At 41.2% G+C, this 21,792-nt stretch overlaps 1 protein-coding gene across 2 annotated transcripts in view; it reads right to left on the bottom strand.

The window, feature by feature from the left end:
- HDGFL3 (HDGF like 3) overlaps positions 1-21,792 on the bottom strand; it is a 47,006-nt gene that overhangs the window by 7,352 nt on the left and 17,862 nt on the right. Inside the window, exons 1-7 of one of the 2 annotated variants that reach the window (XM_066592676.1) lie at positions 21,504-21,582; positions 20,019-20,095; positions 18,319-18,457; positions 16,951-16,962; positions 15,212-15,370; positions 10,118-10,261; positions 3,721-3,807 (exon numbers count right to left, since the gene is read on the bottom strand). In XM_066592676.1, coding sequence (XP_066448773.1) covers positions 3,748-3,807; positions 10,118-10,261; positions 15,212-15,370; positions 16,951-16,962; positions 18,319-18,457; positions 20,019-20,095; positions 21,504-21,506 — 594 coding nt within the window. In that variant the 5' untranslated portion in view covers positions 21,507-21,582 and the 3' untranslated portion in view covers positions 3,721-3,747. Of the gene's footprint in view, positions 1-3,720; positions 3,808-10,117; positions 10,262-15,211; positions 15,371-16,950; positions 16,963-18,318; positions 18,458-20,018; positions 20,096-21,503; positions 21,583-21,792 lie in introns of those variants that run through there. The other variant, XM_066592675.1, reaches the window with a different exon arrangement.

Consider the following 21,792-nt stretch of genomic DNA (forward strand, 5'->3'; position numbering starts at 1 on the left):
AGACCTGATCAAACCTTACTAGTCTTGGTGTGAGCAATGGAAGTATATGGTTCCCCCCGAGTTTACATCTGGATGCTGTTTTTGGCGATCCCAGTGCCAGAACCCGGGATCGGAAGAAGAAACAAGGTGTGAACAGAACAGAAATGAACAATAATGCTCTGTAGGTAAACTTATGAACAGTTTGAAAGTTTGTTAGGAATATAAATAATATAAACACTATTAATATGATATAAAACAGGTTTCCAAGCTTTCTCTAGTTTAAATGGTCACTGTACTTTGAGACAACTTGTGTTAATTTGATAGTTAAACTGATAACTAGCAAATGTGCAAATTACTTGATTTACCTTAAAGGGGTTGTCTCGCGAAAGCAAGTGGGGTTAAGTACTTCTGTATGGCCATATTAATGCACTTTGTAATATACATCGTGCATTAAATATGAGCCATACAGAAGTTATTCACTTACCTGCTCCGTTGCTAGCGTCCCCGTCGCCATGGCGCCGTCTAATTTTGGTGTCTTCTTGCTTTTTTAGACGCGCTTGCGCAGATGGGTCTTCTCCCTTCGTCTCGAAGGCAGCGGCGTTTTGGCTCCGCCCCCTTGCACGCGTCATCGCGTAGCTCCGCCCCCGTCACATGTGCCGATTCCAGCCAATCAGGAGGCTGGAATTGGCACATGTGACGGGGGCGGAGCTACGTGATGACGCGTGCAAGGGAGTGGAGCCAAAACGCCGCTGCCTTCGAGACGAAGGGAGAAGACCCATCTGCGCAAGCGCGTCTAAAAAAGCAAGAAAACACCAAAATTAGACGGAGCCATGGCGACGGGGACGCTAGCAACGGAGCAGGTAAGTGAATAACTTCTATATGGCTCATATTTAATGCACGATGTATATTACAAAGTGCATTAATATGGCCATACAGAAGTGCTTAACCCCACTTGCTTTCGCGAGACAACCCCTTTAAATGTTTTTGTGCTGAAAAATCCCTCCAAAGTTCTGACCACTAGGGATCTCCCTTCTTTCTAATGTGATGTCTACTGCCTGTTGTTAACGAGAGCCTGTCATCTGCCTAATGCACTAGAAACTAACTTATGCTGCTATAAGGGCAGGCGACAGGAAGCCGATGCTTTACCACGGTGCCTGCCTGTAAAGTCCGTGCGCCAGCCGAAAATACAACTCTTTTTAGAGTCCTGTGTGTGCGCTCTCTCATAGACTTGTGTAGGACTATGAAAAGGGTCAGATTTTTGACTGGCACACAGACTTTACAAGTGGGGATTAGGAAGTGGGCGAGTATAAGAAATACAGCACCTGGCTCCCTGTCATCTGCCTAACAGCACCATACGTTAGTTTATGGTGCTTTATGTAGCTGACAGGTTCCCTTTAAGTGAACTCAGTTTTAAGTAAAACAGACACAGAGCCTGAGATGGGTTACAGAAAATGGGAGTGGGGGTGTTGTCTCAGGCGTCCCACAGAAGTCTATGGAGAGGAGAGTAAGAAGCTACTACAAAGAAGAGAAGCTCACACTGACGTGGCTGCTGCTTATAGTAAGTGATGTATTGTGTTAGAGCTACTGAAATTACATCTACACTGCTCAATACTATCCTCCATGTTGCTGTTATTTATGTGTGCCACAGAGAGTTACTGAGAAGAATATACTGTTTTCTCCATGTGCGATGTATCATAGTAGCTAGAGGTAACTGAATATCAGAGATACAGCTTTCCAGGAATACTGTTATTCCTCATGTACACACACAGCAGCTTATTCTTAAAGCAGGTGAAAATTGACAGTACACATTTAGGTCCCGTTCCATTTTTTTGGACATTGATTTCGCAAGAGAAGTCTATAGTTGTGCAAATTGGAATTCCATGTTGACAACTAATTACTAATAAATACAGTGGCACTGATAGTGTGCTGGTACTGTCTAGTAAAACAATGCTGCCTCAAGTGCAAAGTGCTTATTATAGAATATAGTGGCACAGTAACAAAGTGCCAGAAAAATGGATTCTGGGTGCCAATATTTAGTAATACTATGACTGATAGATATCACTGATGCACAATAATATTTTTAAGTACCCACTCTTGGGGAGCAATGTTCACGGACTAATGAGTAATACCTGACTGCCAACCCACTGGTTGGGATTACGGCATTAGGAGCAGACAAACATCTTATGCCACAAGTAATGTAGCTACCCAATAACTGTATAGAAGTCCCAGTTAGTAAAAGTAGAAGTAAAGCACGAGGCACAGCAAATATATAAGATATTGTAAATTGGTTAATTGTCTTTCTTAGGCCTTAGTCAGACGGGCGTTTTGTCGCGCGATTTGCGGATCGCATGACGGATGCGCATCCGCAAATCGCGTGACCGGTGCGCGCAAGTCGCCCGCAAATCTGCTCCTAGCCGCGTTTCATTAGAAACGGGCCGGAGCTGTCCAGCGCATTGCATTCAATGGAGACGGCAATACAGCCGTCTCCATTGAAAGCAATGCGCTGCGGGCGAGCCCGGGATGAATTGTCGGTAAGGGCTTAAATATATAAGCCCTTCCCTGCAATTCATCCTAAAATGTGTTAAAATAAAAAAAAATTGTATACTCACCTTCTGCCGGCAGCCGGAGCTCCGCGCGGTCGTCCTGCAGTGGGTGTGAAGGGGGTGTGAGTCAGACCTGCCCCCTGATTGGCTCAGCGCTGAGCCAATCAGAGGCATGCCTCACTCACACCCATTCATGAATTCATGAATGGATGTGAGTCAGACCTGCCCCTGATTGGCTCAGCGCTGAGAGGCAGCAGTCACTCACCCATTCATGAATGGGTGTGTGAGTGTTTTCAGCCTCTGATTGGTCAGGGCTGTGACCAATCAGAGACAGATCATTCAGCAGGCGGGGATTTTAAAGCCCCGCCGGCTGAATAGTGCCAAGAAGCAGTTCGGGAGAACTGACAGTGGCCGCGGCTGGACTCCGGCTGCAGCGGAAAGGTGAGTATACAATTTTTTTATTTTAACACATTTTAGGATGAATTGGAGGGAAGGGCTTATATATTTAACCCCTTCCCGACAATTCACCCCGCGCACGCCGGCAGCCCATTGCTTTCAATGGAGCGGCTGTATTGCCGCTCCATTGAATTCAATGGGCAAACATCGTTCTTCTCTGCCACAGCTGCTACAGCTGTGGCAGAGAAGAATGATTTGTCTTCTATATGTTCTCAATGGGGTCGGTGCTGCTGCCGCCGGCCCCATTGAGCGCATATACAGAAGAGAACAGGAATCGCAGATCGCAGATAGGTGCGATCTGCGATTTTTTGTTCTATAATTTATCGGACGAGCGCATAAAAAGCGCTCATGTGTCCGATACCATTGCAAAGCAATGGTTTTAAAAAATCGCCGGACGCATGCGCAAATCGCCCGTCTGACTAAGGCCTCACAGACTAATCTCCAAATATAAATACTTGATGCACAGACTGTGGAAATATTAAATGCACACATGTATATTCAAGTCAAAGGATATTTACTTGTAATACATCTAAATCATGATAATTAACATACCTACAGTAAAATACAGTAACTGGTGTCACAAATAATATAGGGATAGATCGAAAAATTTAAAAAAATTTCTTTTTTTTTTTAGAGCTAGATAATGCAGGGTATAGGCTTGCTTACAAGATTACAACATTATATAGATGAATGTGTGCAATGCCTCACTTCATGCCACACGAGTATTTGACTGTATGCTCACCAAATCTTGCCTGTGTGCCACTAAGATTTATAATTTCTCTTTAGCATCTGTGCATTTCTTACGGGACCCAACTCTTGCATATACATTCTGCAGGAAAATCACAGAACACCTTGTGTTAAACCTTTTGTTCAGGCAGATGTTTTGGTGTACTTTTCATGCTGCATAGAGTATGAAGCTGGACAGTAAGTACCGCATCACGATCATACACTGCCGAAAACACATTACATGTACACTGAGTAAAAACCTAAGCAGCCAGGTTCACACAGCAAGGTTTCAGTACGATTCTTACTTCTTAATTTGTGTTTTATTTTCTTAATGTACAATACTGTGCAAAACGTTTAGGCAGGTGTGGAAAAAATACTGCAAATAAAGAATGCTTTTCATAGAAGTGTTAATAGTTTATTTTTGTTAATTAACAAAATGCAAAGTGACTGAACAAAAGAGAAATCTAAATCAATATTTGGTGTGACCGTCCTTTGCCTTCTAAACAGCATCAATTCTTCTAGGTATAGCTGCACATATTTTTTGAAATAAGTCAACAGTAAGGTTGTTCCAAACATCATGGAGAACTAACTGCAGATCTTCTATGGATGTAGCTTGCTCTAATCCTTCTGTCTCAGACACACTCGACGATGTTGAGATCAGGGCTCTGTGGGAGCCATATCATCGCTTCCAGGCCCCTTAGTTCTTCTTTAGGGCTCACACCCACTGGCCTTCTTTTTTCTTCTTGCGCTGCGAGAGCGAGTGAAAACACTCGCCTCGCAGCTCAAGAAAAATGCTGCGATATCGCCAATGCTTTCAATGGGGCCAGCGGCAGCAGCGCTAGCCCCATTGAAAACATAGGGAGAATACCGCGGACTTCTGCCACAGCTGTGGCAAGAGTTCCCTTTATCCCCATGGGCACCGCTGTGGCAGAAGTCCAGGATGCTATGATCACTGCTTTCAATGGGGTCAGCGCTGCTGCCGCCCAATTGAAAGCAGTGGTTTTGTGGCAACCCCCGCAGCATAATTTTCAGGGAAGGGCTTGAAATATAAGCCCTTCCCTGATAATCATTCCTAGCTGGTTAAAAAAACAAACAAAAAAATCTTTACTCCTCTCTCTGCTGCTCAGACGCTTCCTCCGGCTGGCTCCCCTGCACTGCTGTCCAGCACTTTCAGCAGACAGGGACTTAAAAATTCCTGCCTCCTGAAAGGGCTGTGCTGATTGGCTGAGCGCTCATCATCACCTGCTTGGTATAATCAGTTAATCATACACCTGACTATAATCCTACAAAATCTCTGACTTTGTGCAAGAAGAATTGATTCTGTTTTGAAGACAACGGGTAGTCACACCAAATATTGATTTGAGATTTCTCCACTTTGTTAATTGACAAAAATTAATACTTCTATTTTTGAAAGCATTCTTATTTTGCAGAATTCTTTCCATACGGGCAAAAACTTTTACACAGTATTGTACGGTTCATAGAAAGAGAAAGCAGACGCGACAGATCTCATATACAGAAGTTTTGTGAACAAGTTTATAGATCCATTTTTGTTATTACCTTGAAAATAAAAGCATGTAAATAATTCAAGAAAACATTTTGTTACTAGCCATAAAAATGACCTCGGACCCCCCCACCCCACAAAACAAATGGTCTGGTATGTTAAACTCCATTACTCCTGCTCCTTCATTTCGCTGACTACTGCTTCTGACAACGGGCCCTATGCACATTAGATTATAGGCATGTCCCTCCTAAAATTGGCAGGATCCGTTGACATCGGGCAAGAACATTGTCCCGATCATTGAGCTATGTAAAAGTGCAAACAATAAGCTGACAAACTCGTTAATGCTAGCATAAATATGCTCATTATCTGTTTGTACAGCTCGCTGTGTAAACTGGGGGGCGTTCAGCCAACCAATGACAGTTCTGTGAGCATTAACAATCGTAGTAATGATTGTTTATTCCCTAACAGAGTTTGAATCGGCCTGTGTAAACGGCCCAGTAAATGAGTGCCAACCTTATTGATCACTGCTCATCTACCAAAGCGAATTGCTCCATAAAAAAGGGCCCTTAGTTTTATAAAAGATTGCTGGAACTAGCTGGTTGCTAAAAAACTAAATTGGAGGCAGTTTGTAAAGATTTCCTTGATGCAACATAACAGTATGTTGTGGCTTTCTAGAATGTGATGCAAGACCTAAATGATGCATTTGCTTGCCATAAGTCTTGTAAAGTAGTAAAAAGTCTTTCGTTTTCAATAACTGCATACAATTGTAGCATAATTTTGACATATCAGTGTTCTGTTTATATAGCTGAACATTTCACAGGCACTTCTGAAAAATACTTCAGAATTAGTTGGCTGGTGTTTTCCATAAATAATGCAGCCCCAGGTAATCATGTCAAGAAAATGAAGTGTGTGCTAGTAAATGATGGTGCATGAAAATAGTTATGTATGATAGAGAATTAGAATGTTTAAAAAAAAGATTGTAGAATGCAGAACTAATATTACGAGTGCAAAGCTGATTACACTGTAAACACTTGCTGAGGCACGGCTCGTTACTCTGTATCGTGTTTACAGTCAACGATTATTAACCAAAATCTTACATTATACGGAAAATAAGACTACAAAACTTGTTCCTTAGTTAATAGACTAAACATTGCTGCCTAAATGTTCAGCGCTGAATTCCTGATGAACAATGACTTCATTTTTGTTTAATGTAGCGGTCACCGGGCATCCAGCAAGTACTGGTTTCATACATAGCGCACTGGCTTATGTGTAGGTATAACCGAACACATGTAATACTTGGGGATGGAGAAAATACCCTGGAGACATTGGGCTTTAGAGCAGTCATGGCTTCCCATTATCTCACACTACAGTTAGTGCTCACACGGGACTAAGTACCTTGTTCACCAAATAGAGCGGATTTAGAGGAATAAAAATGGTGAAACTTTGTTGGAACAATTTCCTGCAATACAAGTGAAGACAAAGCCGACCGCTTTACACTTTTCAGGTGTGAAAGATGCCTTTAATCTGAGCACTGCTGTTATCAGAGACGTCTGAAATTTGTAAGTAGTTGACTTTGTCTTCAGATGTATTGCAAGAAATCGTTCCAATCAAGTTTCCCTATTTTTATTACTCTGGATACCACATCCTCGTTGTTTGTTCATCTATGGCGAAGGCTGGTCTACTTCCATGCATCCATTGTGTTCTGGGGAGCTGGTGTACAATACTATCATACGTACACCAAATAACAACAATATTGTTGGGAAAATATCACTAGTTGTCCCCAGTGTTTCCTTTTCTTGCACTCTTACTTAACCCCTTACCGCTGCAGCCCTTTTTGGTTTTTTTCATTTTTTCTTCCCTACTTTCAATTTTTTTAATTTTTTGGGTGACATAGCTACATGTAGGCTTGTTTATTGTGGGACGAGTTGTATCTTTCAGTGGTACCTTTTAATGTACCATATAATGTACTGAAAAACATGTAAAAATTCCTAAGTGATGTGAAATTGACGTTATCATCATTCTGTGGGTAAGTACAATTACAGAAACACCAAATTTATATAGTATTTTATGTAGTACTACGTAGAAAAAAACCTTTAAAAAATTGCTTTCGGTCACCATTTTGACACCTATGACTTTTTACATTTTTTGTTGACGGAGATGTGTGAGGGCTGTGTGAGCTATATACAACTTTTCGATCACTTTTTATTCATTTTCTTTCTTGGAGACCAGTAACCAGAAAAGCAAAATTCTGGCATTGCTTTTTTTCAGATGGCATTCAACATGTGAAATTAATAATGTGATAATTTAATAAGTTGGACTTTTATGGATACAGTGATACCAATTTTTAATTAAATTTTTTTGATGCAACAACTAGGAAAAGATAGGGTTTAAAACTTTTAACATTTTTCATACTAATTAATTAATACAACTTTATTTCACTTAAATTTCCATTTTTTTCAATTCCCAATAGGGGATTTAAACTTGGGATCGTTTGATTGCCCATACAATATAATGAAACACTGTAGTACTGCAACATACAGTATTTTGACAGCCATTTTTTTAATATGTGCCATAGGCATGCTGCATCCCCTTTTAAGTTTTTCCCGCACGGCAGCACTCCCTGACGTATCCCAATGATGTGCCACGGACAGGACATAGAAGATATGAAAGTTGGGATACTCAAAGGCAATTTCAAGTCACAAAGCCATAAAATTTGGGAATATAAATTTATAACAACTTTTGACACTTTTTAATAGAAGGCTAAATTCTTCACGAGGATTCTTGCGTGAATGAGAAGTATGAGAAATCTATAGCACAGATAACACTGCTGGTCTGGTGACCCCCACAACACTAATTCAGGGACCATTAAACCTTCCCTCCCTTATCAGTGACTAGTTAAAGCTGTTTGTATTTCTGTTGTAGTATTCTTTTAAGTGCAAATTATTCACATCCATGTCTGTACCGTATTATAAGTACCTGTGCTTGACAAAGACAACACATGTAGTCGAAACGTCACATGTTCTGTCAGTGGAAATAAAAGATGCAGCTTTGATGCTGAGAAGTTCTATTAAAGATTCCTGTGTGCTGCTCTTTCCATCTTTATTCTATCGTGAATCTGTGGATTTGGGAAGCTGAGATACATTTAAAAGCATGTACATCTACGGCTCCCCTGAGTGATTGGGTTATTGGTTGTGCAGTACAATGAGAGCAATAACGAACTTATATAGTTTTTTATGTAGTACTATGTAAAAGAAATCTTCAACAAAAAATGTAAAAGGTTATAGGGGTCAAAAATGGTGACAGAAAGCAAATTTTTTAACAGGGAAAGGAAAAAAAAGAAAGAAAACCAAAATAAGAAGGGTATTACCAAGACGACTGCAATAATGCCAATGCTAATCCCCTTTGGTTTTCACCACGATACGTTAGAGTATCGTTTTTCTATATACGTTTCTATATCTATGTACTTACATTCTACTGAAAATGTTGGTGGAACATTACTGTTGAAGGTTATACTATTGTTTTTCAAGAAAAAATGTGCTTAAACAGCAGACATTCTAATTAAATGTAGCAATTTATACAAAAAAACGATGTCCTTTGAAACACAGGGTTAGCGAAATGAAACTTCCCCTACTCAGAAGCTTCTGTAGGCTTCTGCTGCTCCACATGAGAGGAGATTTGGACAACTGCTAATTCGGATGATGCGCTTGCCCTTTATGAAAAGTCACTGATAGATGGTGCTGTAGCGGACCAGGTCTATCATGACAGACCTGCATCAGGGTCAGATCAGAGCTTTTGTTGGCATGTTGTAGTGATTAAAGCTGACTCACTACATGCAGCGGTGGAAAACATGGTTTTGCTAATGGAGAGCGCTGTTGAAAACTAAGGGGGACTCGCTGAACATTTGGTAGCTTGCTTTGGATAGCTACACTGCCACCTATTGGTGACTGTTTTACTAAAAAAAAAAATCATAATGGCAAGTGAATCATCTGACGTGTCCGTTGTCTGCATTTCGTCTCATTTGGAGCAGCAGAACATCCGCCAGAGGCCTCTGACTTGGGGAAGTTTAATTTTGCTAACAGCACGTATTCAGAAATCTACAAGGCTGATTGCATTTTTCTACCTGTGATTGCACAAAAGTTGGTTAGGTAAGCAAAATGTGTGGTAGAGATCAGTTTGCTTTAAAATTGTATGTTAGAAAGATCAACAAGAAGTACTCTAATTTATCCCTATAATGAACTAGGATATTCTACAGTCAGGCAAACTCTATATGACTTTTCAATTAATTCAAAAACATTTTATATTCAAGCCTTACCTTTATGATAATGTGAATACTAGATAAATTAAACTTTTCTGCACCTTAAAAGGTTTTTTCATTAGTACTGATGACCGATTCTCAGGATAGGTCATTAATATAGTTGATCGGCTCCAGATCCCCGCCGATCAGCTAAGTGAAATGACAGAGGCACTCTGGTGAGCACAGCTGTCAATTTAGTCCATACTAGACATGGTGTTGTGCATTGTATAGTGGCTGTGCCTGCTACTACAGCTTGGTCCCATTCACTTGAATGTGAATAGGCTGCTCTCAGGCCATGTGACTGATGTATGTAACGTCACTGGCTGGAGAAGTGGCTATGGCGCTCTCTCAAGTGCCGTGGCCTCTTCAATCAGCTGATCGGTGGGAATCCTGAATGGCAGACCCTGTTGATCAACTACTGATAACCTATCCTGAGGATAGGTCATCAATAATATAGTGTAGGAAAACCCCTTTAGCAGTAAAAAAATGTTTTATTCTAAAAAATGCAGCCCGCCACTTCCTTGTGCTTACACTTAGTATTCTTCTGAAATCATTCCTGAGATCTGCTATAATATGTTGCCATACTCTGCTGCTAAACCATAAAACATGCAGTCATACCCCTGCACTGCTTTTCTGCACTTCTGATGCATTTCTTGTGTCGTTATCCGCATCACCAGCCTCTGAACCACTCTTGTTTTCTTCATCTTTGTTATCTTTTTCTCCCTCGTCTCCTGAAGATTTCCGAGAAAGCTTTGATGGTTTCTGAAGTGTTTATAAAAAGTGAAACAAACACACATGGTTAAACAAGAGTATACTCAATATACGTATACCCACAGGTGGACTGAAGATTGGCTACACCAAGATAATGCTGGTAGGCCGGTTGGGGTGTGAGGCCAGCAGGTTAACTGAAGATCTCCACCAGTTGTAGTGGCTGGGAGGTACACGTCCATGTAAGTGATACAGTAGCCTCAGTAATATTCTTTAGTCCCTCCCAGCTCTGTGGTGCTGCGCAGGGAGAGTGACGTAGTGACATCTAGTTTGGTACTAGGCAGCCAGCAAACCAGTTTAAGGGTAGGTTCACATGTAGTGAATTTTGGCGCAGATCCGTTCCAAAATCTGTAGCGTATTTTGCACTGCGGATTTTGGTGTGTGTCTGCAGCCAATCTGCACCATTAAGTGTGGATTTTGAGATGGATAATCAGTAGATTTCCCTCTTTCAGTTGAAGGAGGTGAAGTCTACTGTGGATCAGCATCAAAATCCGCTCCCATAGTGTGGATTTTGAAGTTTTTTATGCAGATTTTGCACTGCAGAAAGTCTGCACCAATTTCACTATGTGTGAACGCACCCTAAGAGGGCAACGTACAGATCGGCTGAAAGTGGTTTTATTCCATTCGCGATCTATACACACCGGATCGCACATGCAGTACTTCTACTGAACTGTATGTAGTGCCAGCACTGTACAACAATGAGTGAGGGAGGACAGCCAGGACAGCACTGTGCCTCATACTTCTGAAGTAAGACTGCTCTTACTGTGAGCTGATAGGTCACCTATAACCATAGTACTAGTGGTATAATGTGACTTGTAGTTCTTCAACTGCATCTCAGAGGGTACAAGCTGTCCCCTTTATCATTGGTACCATTGTAGGCTACATATGACTTTTTGATCACTTGTTGTGTTTTTAAGTATGCAAATAACCCAAAAAGCAGCAGTTCTGGCATGTTATTTTTCCCCACAACATGCACCTTGCGGTGTAAATAATATATAACATATATAAAATATATTAACTTTATTATTTAGATCAATATGATTATCACAATACCAAATTTATTTTTTTTACTTATTTTTATGGCAATTTTTGCACAATTAAAACCCTTAAAAAAAAAATTTGTATTTGCATTATCACATTCAATGACCCATAACATTTATATTTTTCCACCAGCTGAGCTGAGGTCTGGCTCTACACTACACTCCTGTATACTGAGCTATACTGTCATGTCTGTTGCATCGGCACAATCCTCTTCATCTGCACTACTGTGCTCTTTTCCCTGAGCACATGTGCAGGAAACTAGAGCCTGCTGTGTATTTTTTTGCGCAAAGGAAATGTGTGCACAAAATACATGCATGTGAACGAATTTATTGAAATCAATGGGTTCTATTGACTGCGTGTTGCATGCACAAAACACTGCGCAAATGTGTTCATGTGACACAAGCCTGACTCTCAAATCCAAATGTTTCACAATCTTCTTTTTCTACAGTGACTATTTTCTTGTGATGCCCCGATACCTGGCTTATATTCTTCCAACCCATGGCACCAGTCTCTCTTGCCCAGCATAGAACCGTCTCCCTGTGTCTCTCTTCTTCTTAGATACAGATTCTTTTCAATCAGACTTGCAGCCCTTTAAATTTCTCAGCAAACTTTCTGCAATACCAAAGCCTTTTGGAAAACAGCCATCTGGTTCTTTAAATTGCATGAAGCCAAACTTCATACCCCATTTTGTGGCATAGCATACCTCTACCATATATGACAACTTGGGGAATGCTAGCTCGATGGCTCTTTCTGGGCAAGGCAGTTGGCACACGTCTGAAATGTAGTCAAACAAAATGGATTCAAGTCTAAACTGGCTGGCAGCAGCAGCAATACAGTGTAAAAGAAAACCCTGGCCATAAGGCCACTGAATCTACAGTTAGTGTTCCTTGCTAATCAGGTATACTGCCTATATTATATACATTTTTTAAAGCCCATTTACTATTGAACTAAGTTACTGCAAGGTGAATTCACCTCAGTGACTAAAAATACTCTCTGGACAATCTTTGGAGTATATTCACACCTAGCAGAAATGCAGCAGGGAGGAACATTGGTTCACCGTACCAACAATGTGGATGCGATTTAAAAAAAAATCTCATCCACTTGTTGTAGAAAAAAAATCTACAGTGTAAATTGACCTGCAGTGCAGATTTTTAAATTTATGCTGCAGATTTTTAGGGCAGCTTTAACGTCAATCTGCACCATAATGCACATGAGAATCCGCAGAGGGGAACGTAGCCTAGAGGAGTATTTTCACTGTGCTGTAAAATATTTAGTATGACCTCAGCTACCAGTATTTGTACGTTGTTACCATTAGCTACGTCCTCCAGTAGTCCAGTTTCAGGCAAGACCAGTGTTTATAGTTTTTCCCCAGTCAATATATGCAATACTCTCTTTATGTAGTTAAGCATAGTAGAGTATTGAACTTGTGATGCAGAGTAAAGCGTGCCGGTGTATGAGAAAATGTCAGTGCATGCACTACAGTCACTTGTTCTGCGACCAGCACTGTTCAGCTAGGCACATCAGTTACCAAGCATATGCTGTTTAGTTAGCCACAAGGACCACCATTGCTAAAATGTATTCCTCTATGCAGCATTGTCACTGAACTGTTAACCCTTTCCAATCCAATGTCGGGCCTGCCCCGACATCATCATTTTTCTCCACAGCTTCGATGTCGGGACAGGCCCGACACTGCAGTACAGGAGTGCATCTGCACCCGATCATCAGACACATCGGGTGAAGATACACTCCTGCACTGAACCTCATCAAGGACCCCCGAGGAGAAGGCAGAAAGGGTTTTTAACCTTTTCTGCCTTCTCCTTTACACATTACATAGCGGTCAATTAGCACTATGTAATGCAGGAGATTCTGCCTGGCGATCATGTGACCTCCAGTTGTCACCTGCCCCCAGCTGTTACATGATCGCCGGGGTTGAAATACAATATATGCGGCTGGCAGGCTGAACGGTCACATGATCGCCGGGCGGAATGTGGAAGTAATACTTCCGCATTCCGCCCAGCGATCGTGTGACCGCTGGGTGCCACCTGACCCCAGCTGTCACGTGATTGCCGAGCCGGGAGGCTCAAGGGAGAATGCGGAAGTAATACTTCCACATTCCCCCGACGGTGATGTGACCACTGGCAGCCTCCTAAACTCTGTCAGATCAGGAGGGTGAAGGAAGAATTTATTTTTTCTCATCCATTCTCCCCAGTTCCAATTTATTTGAAAGAATGGATGAGAAAAAATAAATGGATTGGAAAGGGTAAACAATATTAGAAACAAGTCAGTGTCAACTGTAGGAAGTGTGCAAGGATCACATGGGAAATGTAATTTCTCTGCTTATTGTTAGTAAATGAAAGTTGTGTTAATATTCAGAGGTTCCAATTGGTACAGACTTAAGGTACCTTATATTTACACAGGACAACTGTTGGATGCATAAGCACCTGACAGCCGTCCCAGCGATAGTCTGTCAAAGAATGGAGCCGGTGTGGCTGGACATAGCTTCCAGCTGCCTACATTCAGAGTAATTCAAAGTTTGAGTGACTCCTGTGTTACACTGAGCAAGAAGCTGCTGATCAGTCATTCCATTTCAGTGAGCTGAATCAGAATGACTAGTGACTACTGTGCAACCTGTCACTCAATGCCCTATCAGGGATCATGTTAGAAATATGCTGATTGTGTCTATTTTGCTTCTCTCAGCCACACATGAACTAACAAATTATTTTCTGTCCTAGACAGAAAGCTAAAGTTGGTATGCATGGTAGGGTAATAAAATGAAGATGTGTATGTTTTTAAGAGTAAGTTAGCAAACAATAGAGTCCTGTTATTATGAGTCTGGGAGGAGCATCAGCTGTGTGTGTTTTAGATAAAGACTGCACACATTAGGTTTGTTTTTCTGTCTCATGGCAGAAAATGATGTCATTCTGTCATGACGACTAGGAAATTTACACGTAGGCATTTTTTTGCAAAGCTAGTATGAAAGTTTTACTTTCCAGAATCAAGACAGAAGCCATTCAGACAAGTAAGGAGACACCCTACTCGTTGCTCCAATTTCTCTGTCTTGGCGCCGTTTGAAAGTGGGCTTCTCCGGCTGCTGATATACAAGTCAGATGATGCTACCTTCCAGTGATGCGATGCAAGTTGTAATCTTCGTATATAGATAACGATATGATGTGATTTGCAATCTTTCTACTTTGTGATGTGATGCAAGTTGCAACTTTTATCATTTGTATATACATAATTTACAAAATAAGGGCAGTTATTCTCACTATGCTTGTTAATCACTTAATTCAAATAAATTATTATTGTTAAATCTTCCATATCATCTTACTCTCTTTAAAGCCATATGCAAACCTTAGTCTTGTTTCTTAAAGCAAAACACGTGTCTATATGGGCCAACAGTCGTCCATAAGCGTTTGAATGATTATTCTGGTGACTATTGTTCTGTGTCAAAATTTAATAATATATGTTTGCTACTATTGTATCCAGTCAAGGAATCCCGAACAGGTGAATACTGTATATCAACACCACAAATCGCTCTGGTTTCAGCCAATGGTGGTGTGGATACAAATTGATCATCCTGAACAGCGTAGGCTGGATACAACTGTATCAACCTTTTATCTTTAATTAGATCTACATAGTTTTACACCTTTAAGCAATAAAATGCACACATAATATGCCAAGATTTGCTCAATATTATTGGATTACCTGTTCACCCTTTCAGTACCAATGATGTATGTAATACGTCCTAACTAAATTTTTGCCATGGTTAGAATATTGCCGCTAGATCTTGGTGTTAGAGCAAAGAATCTTTTGTTTCACATTTACAAAAGGTTAAACATTCAGTGCAAATCCTGGGGCTAAAAATTGGATAAAGAAAACCATCATCATATTAGAATAAATCACCTTTGAAGTGTATGACTTCTTCCTCTTGGAGCCTGCTTTCTCATTCTTCCTTTTGCCTTTTCCATCCTCTTCCACCTGATCCCCTTCTTCTTCGCTGCTGCCGTCTGCAGCATTTCCTCCTTCTCCTTCAGTTTCAGAAGAACTCTGCTGTTGCATTGCCTAAATAATGAAAACGCAATGATGATCAATAAAGAGATGATTAGGACCAGGTTCAAGCTGATGTTTTTGATGCCAAGTGACAGTGAAGGAGAGAGCAGACAGGGCTCCAGACTTTAAAAAAGTACCTGGGATCCATTGCTTCCTAAACTGGAAAATTTAGAAGTCAAAAATATTTTTTAGTCGGTAAATATAAAAAACATATGATTAAAAGGGTTGTACCTAGATTAAAAGTTATACCCTATCCACAGGATAAAAAATAACATGCTGATTGGTAGGGGTGCTCGCAACACTCCATTCCCTTTAAATGGGATTGTGGAGATAGCCCAGCGGGAACTGCTCAGGTATTTCCGGTAGCCCCACTGAAATGAATGGAACATCAACTGCCCATGCTCGCCCAGCACTTCATTCATTCTGATATCACTGCAGGGGAGAAGTGAGCCTCATAGTGACAGGCAGAGGATGACACGGGACTCCCATTCTCCAAATCGTCAAGGTTCTCAGAAGTGAGATCTCCTCCTATGGATAAGGGATAACTTGTAATCTTGGTACAGCCCCTTTAAAGAGACTTTGTCACCTACTTTTAACCCATAAGTTTAACTTATAGGGCTAAAAATAGTTTCACTTTAGGCCTCTTTCACACAGGCTACAAAATCTCGCTACAGAAGCATCGCTACAAAACGCATGTATGTGAAGCCCAGGGTTTCCAATGGGTTCTGTCACATGAGATGTTTTGTAGCCCATGTGAAATAGGCCTAAATGTTTAAATAATAAAAGAAAAAGTTACTGTGTGCAGTGTCATAGGTGTAAGGCTTATGACATTGGTCGGGAGGGTTACAGCTTCTCCTCAGTGATCAGCCCAGTGACAATTCTGCTCTACATCTAAAGCATGTTTTATTTGTATGCACAAATCCTGCAGTTTATGCCAGTTCTTTTAGGTGTGGCATTACTTCTGAAGGAGTCAATATGACCCAAAATAGAGCGGGGTCATCTATAATTCAGAAACAAAACACTGTTTTGGACAGACAATGAGGAAAAATTAGAGGAGACTGCTTTATGTAATTCTTGTATTTCTGCTTGGGGGAATTTGATACCTGTGCAGAGTAGAAAGTTGAAGGGAAGGGAAGCAATTAACCAAGGCTTGCAGTGTAGATGTATTCAATCCTGGTCTACAGGAGCCCAAAAGATAGAAGGCCATAACATGACTGCATTTCAATATCTGTATTATGGCTGCAAGATTTGGACCCATTCCTGGGTTTTTCTGATCCGTACTTAGAGTACTGTAGAGTTCAAAGATGTTCTAAGATTAGTGCTTTTGAACCGCCAAAGTTCCAAATGTTGCAGGCATAATACAGAGGTCACAAACTGTTTTCAGAGTATTTGGATACAGCCTTTCCAATGCAGTGACTGTAGATTTCAATTCTAAGAGTTGTAAGCAGACCCCCTTTCTCAGTGTGTTCCCATCTGCACCTACTTAATCTTAATGCAAAGCTTTCTAGAACTTTCTAGAACTTCCTCCACAGTAAAAGGCCTTGTCTCCATTGTAAAGTCTTGCATTGCTGCCTGTAGTTCAAGGTGCTCACCTTCAGATGCATCTGTGAAAACAGAAAAAAGGTTTCCTTTGTATACTTGTTTTTATAATTTACGATTTTGCTTTTTACTATTGTTGTACTGCAAGTAAACATAAAAGTTTTTTTTCTCATTTGCAAAGGATTCTTTTGCTCTCTTTAGGCACCGTGCAATTGCATTGTGTCCCCTCACTCGGTCAACAACTTAGTTGCTATTCTAGCTATCAACTGCAGCATCTAAGTTGATCAGAGTCATTGCTGATCGCAGCTGGAATCTGGCCATGTGTATCAGGCATGCTCCTGCCACTCATCTTGCAAGTATAGTGGCAGTGCCCGAAGATCAGCATGATGTATACATCTGTCATGTAGCACAAAGAAATGGTCCTTTGATGCTCAACAGTCATCCTGGTGATAATCGCTCCTGTACTTTTAAAATGGAGCGAGGATTGCTCAGTGAATGGAGGCAGAGCAGGCTGGGGATCACTTAGGCCGCCCTCCTCTATTCATAGTAAACGGGCAATTGTTTATAGATGAACGACTACCTGTTTACCCAGGCCGACCTTCATATGATTTTTATGCCTGTTGTTCAGTCCCTGCTGGCATTTACAGTGAACGATTACCGTTCAGATTCCTTTGATCCAGCGAGAATCTGAATGATGATTTTTTCAGTATTAAAGGGCCCTATTGTTCATGAGGGATATATATATATATATATATATATATACATAATGGAGTGCAAAGGAGTTACGTGTAAATGCACATGGGATGAATGCCCTGTAGATTTCAACTACATAATTTCACCATATAAAGCAGCCCTACATAGTATTATCTATTGCACAGGGAGATAAGAATAGATTTAATAACACTATCTAAATTTCATTTAACTATAGTAATTATCTAACCCAAGCCCCGTGGTCACCACACTAAAGGCCCATTTAGACACAACGATTATCGCTCAAAAACCATCTTTTGAGCGATAATCGTTGGGTGTAAGTAAATGTGCCCATCTTTCATTTTTCTGCCAAACGATGAATTTCATTTCGGCATGAAATCCATCGTTTGGCAGGACAGCTGATAAGACGGACCACACGCTGTGTTCTGCCCTGCGAACATTGATTACATTAACTCAGCTGTCAGCCCCATGGCTGAACAAAGGGAATTTATTCAGAGAACAGCGGGAGGTCTGTTCCCTGATTACAGCTCCCAGCAGCTCATAGGCTACTATTTGGTACTAATTAGTATTAGTGACAAGTAGTAGTTTATGCAAGGTGATCACTCAAAAGCCATCTTTTGAGAGATCCCCCGAGTGTAAATGCACCTTAAGGTCTTAGTAGTCGTTTTCACTTGCAGATGTTTCTGTAGGTTACTGTTCTGAATGTGTACCTGGTATCCAGTAAATTTGACTCCAGGATTGTTTTCTATTTCCCACAATCCTTCATTGAATCCTTTCCGTTTGTTTGACTTTCCAAACTTGTCTTTAAATTCCTTGTAAGGAAACAGATCTTTGGGTCCCAAAAATGCACTAAAATAAGTAAGAGATTAACATATTATTTAGGTAATGGTTCCACAATATAGGTTATAACATTTTGCAAATGAAGACGTTTTGTAATTGGTTTTCCTTAAAACCATGTTTGATTTCTATGCTTGCATTGTTTTCTAAGGCACTGCAGACTGGAGGATTGAAATCCTAGGCAATCCTAGTCAAAGTAAACTGCTGGCTGTTTCTCAGCCCCAACCCTCAGCTGCCTACCTGCAATAAACCAGTGTGCTATGAGGGAGGGGGGCACATTACATACTGAGGGATTTCTAACAAACTGACCAGTCAGGGGCTTCTGCGGTGACAAGAAGAAGGCAGCACAATGTCATTTGAAAGTTCAAGGGGTTGTCTCGCGGCAGCAAGTGGGGTTATACACTTCTGTATGGCCATATTAATGCACTTTGTAATATACATCGTGCATTAAATATGAGCCATACAGAAGTTATTCACTTACCTTCCCTGCGCTGGCGTCCTCGTCTCCATGGCTCCGTCTAACTCCAGCGTCTAATCGCCCGATTAGACGCGCTTGCGCAGAAGGGTCTTCTGCCTTCGGGTCTGTCCGACAGCAGCGGCGTACTGGCTCCGCCCCCTTCTACGCATCATCACGTAGCTCCGCCCCATCACATGTGCCAATTCCAGCCAATCAGGAGGCTGGAATCGGCACACGTGATGGGGCGGAGCTACGCGATGACGCGTAGAAGGGGGCTAGAGATAGCATTGTATTGTAATCAACTACACTTATCTGTACTACTATTGCATATCTGTTCCACCGCATCCAATTGTTCCCCCACTAGTAAATAAGATACATGGAGGGATAGCATCATGTAGTATTGAGCTGGTGTGCCTACACCGCTTCTGAGAGGGAAGAGGATGCTGAGCTTGTGCACATTCATGAGACACACAAAGTGATCAGTACATTATTAAAGGGGGCATTATTTCTGGAAAGTGGGCATTAGTACTGCAAAGGGGGAACATTTTCTGAAAAGTGGGCATTGCTTCTAAGACAAGGCAAACGGGGACATTATTTCTCAAATAACAATTGACAGTATGGTCAGCTGGTACACACCATAATGTCAACATTTTCTAAAAGCTTCATTTTGAGGTGTTCAAGCATCCTCCCTCTTGTCCCATCGGACTATCACCTGTTTGGTCCCCTGAAAGAAGCCCTAAGAGGATGAAGATTCACGCTCACGAAGAGATGAAGACAGCGGTGCGTTTGTGGCTCGCAGTTTAGCCTAAATTATGTTTTAATGAAAGCTTGTTGACAGATGGACAAAGTGCATTGAAAATCAGGGAGATTGATGTAAAAAAAAGATGTATTTGTCTTCACTGAAAGTTAATCAAAATAGATTTTACAGCCAGAGTGCGGATAATTTTTGACTCGCTCTTGTACTATCAAGTGAATAGCAGTTATGTACAACTACAGTCCTGGGAGGTTTGTGTTAATATACATAATCCCTGGATAGGTATGAGCATATAATCATGCTATTGTATAATTTTACAATTTATTTTACATATAAACGATCAGGAATAAGCAAAAACTTACGTTTCATGGGTGCCGAAGAAGAAGATTGGAAATTTGTTTGCAGGTGGTTTCACGGCTCCTTCTGGCAGTTCATCAATCTGTAAGCATTAATAGGGTTTATGTATTCTTGTTTTATATTTTAGATTGTTACTTTATTTGAAAAACACACTAAAAACAAAATTATGAAACAAATAAGGGTTTTACAATGGCATCATTCCAGATACCATAGTTTAAAGCTGAAGGTGTTTTTTGGGACTAAAATATTGATGGCCTATCCTTAGGATAGTTCATCAATATTAGATTACTAGTTATTAGTATTATTTATAGTACCTGTGTTTCTGGTGGCGCAATGTGCCACTTGTAATATAGTGAATGACATCATCACATGTAACTCACTGGAGGACCTATAATGACAGTTGGAGTTGGTCAAAATATTGAAGGACCTGTGATGATATCACTGTCATGTGATCAGGGGGGGAACTGAGAGCGCCACTGATACAGCTGCTCGCTGAGGTGAAATCGAGACTAGGATGAAGGACCTGTGATGACGTCACCGTCATGCTATCAAGGGCGGAACAAGTAACTCACTCACAGACAAGTGGTCGTTAAAGAACGGGGAACTGTTAAAGTCTGATCTTCACAACATGTTTGTGGAAGTGTATCATGGCACTAACACAGGATATTTCTGAGAACCTCAGAAGAGTGGTTGATGCTCATCAGGCTGGATTAGGTTACCAAACCATCTATAAAGAGTTTGGACTCCACCAATCCTCAGTCAGGCTGACTATATACAAATGGAGAAAATTCAAGGCTGTTATTACTGTCCTCAGAAGTGGACGACCAACAAAGATCACACCAAGAGTAAGGTGAATAATGGTCAGCGAGGTCACAAAGGAACCCAATGTAACATCTAATGGCCTACGTAGACAGGACAAGTGTCAAGGAAATGATGCCTGACACTCATTCCCGTGCTGTTGCATGGGAGCTAGTATCACTGGCTCGCTCACAGAGCGGCCAGCAGGGGGCGGGGAGAGGGGTGGGGGAGTGTGAGGAGAGAAATCTCTTCCAGCTGCCCCGTTGTGAGACACTCTTCTCTCCTCACACTCCCCCACCCCTCTCCCCGCCCCCCTGCTGGCCGCTCCTGTGCAGCAGAACGAGAGCGATAATGTACGGGGACGAGTGTCCAGCATTGTTTGCCCGACATTCGTCCCATTTAATTGGGTCTTAAGAACTAAAGGCCTTTAGCACATTAGCTAATGTAAATGATTCCACAATCAGGAGGACACTGAACAACAATGGTGCATAGCAGGATTGCAAGGAGTAAGTCGCTCTCCAAAAAAAAAACATTGCTATCCATTTCAGTTTGCCAAAGATCACCTGGACAAGCCAGATGGCTATGGAAAGTGTTCTGTGGACAGATGAGACCATAATAAAGCATTTTGGCTTAAATTAGAAGCTCTGTTTGGTGAAAGAAAAACACTGCATTACAGCATAAAAATCTCATACCATCTGTGAAATATGGTGGTGGTACTATGATGGTTCGGGTCTGTTATGCTACATCTGGGCCAGGACGGCTTGTCATCTTTGATGGATCAATGAATTCTGAATTATACCAGCAAATTCTAAAATGAAAATGTCAGGACATCCGTCCGTGAGCTGAATCTCAGGAGAAGGTGGGTCATGCAGGAAGACGAACCCAAGCACACAAGTCCTTCTACAAAAGAACAGCTAAAAAAAGAATAAAATTAAAGTTTTGTAATGGCTGCTACAAAGTCCTGACCTTAATGCTATAGAA

The sequence above is a fragment of the Eleutherodactylus coqui genome, chromosome 2 (genome assembly GCF_035609145.1).
Source record: "Eleutherodactylus coqui strain aEleCoq1 chromosome 2, aEleCoq1.hap1, whole genome shotgun sequence".
In the NCBI taxonomy this organism is placed as follows: Eukaryota; Metazoa; Chordata; class Amphibia; order Anura; family Eleutherodactylidae; genus Eleutherodactylus; species Eleutherodactylus coqui.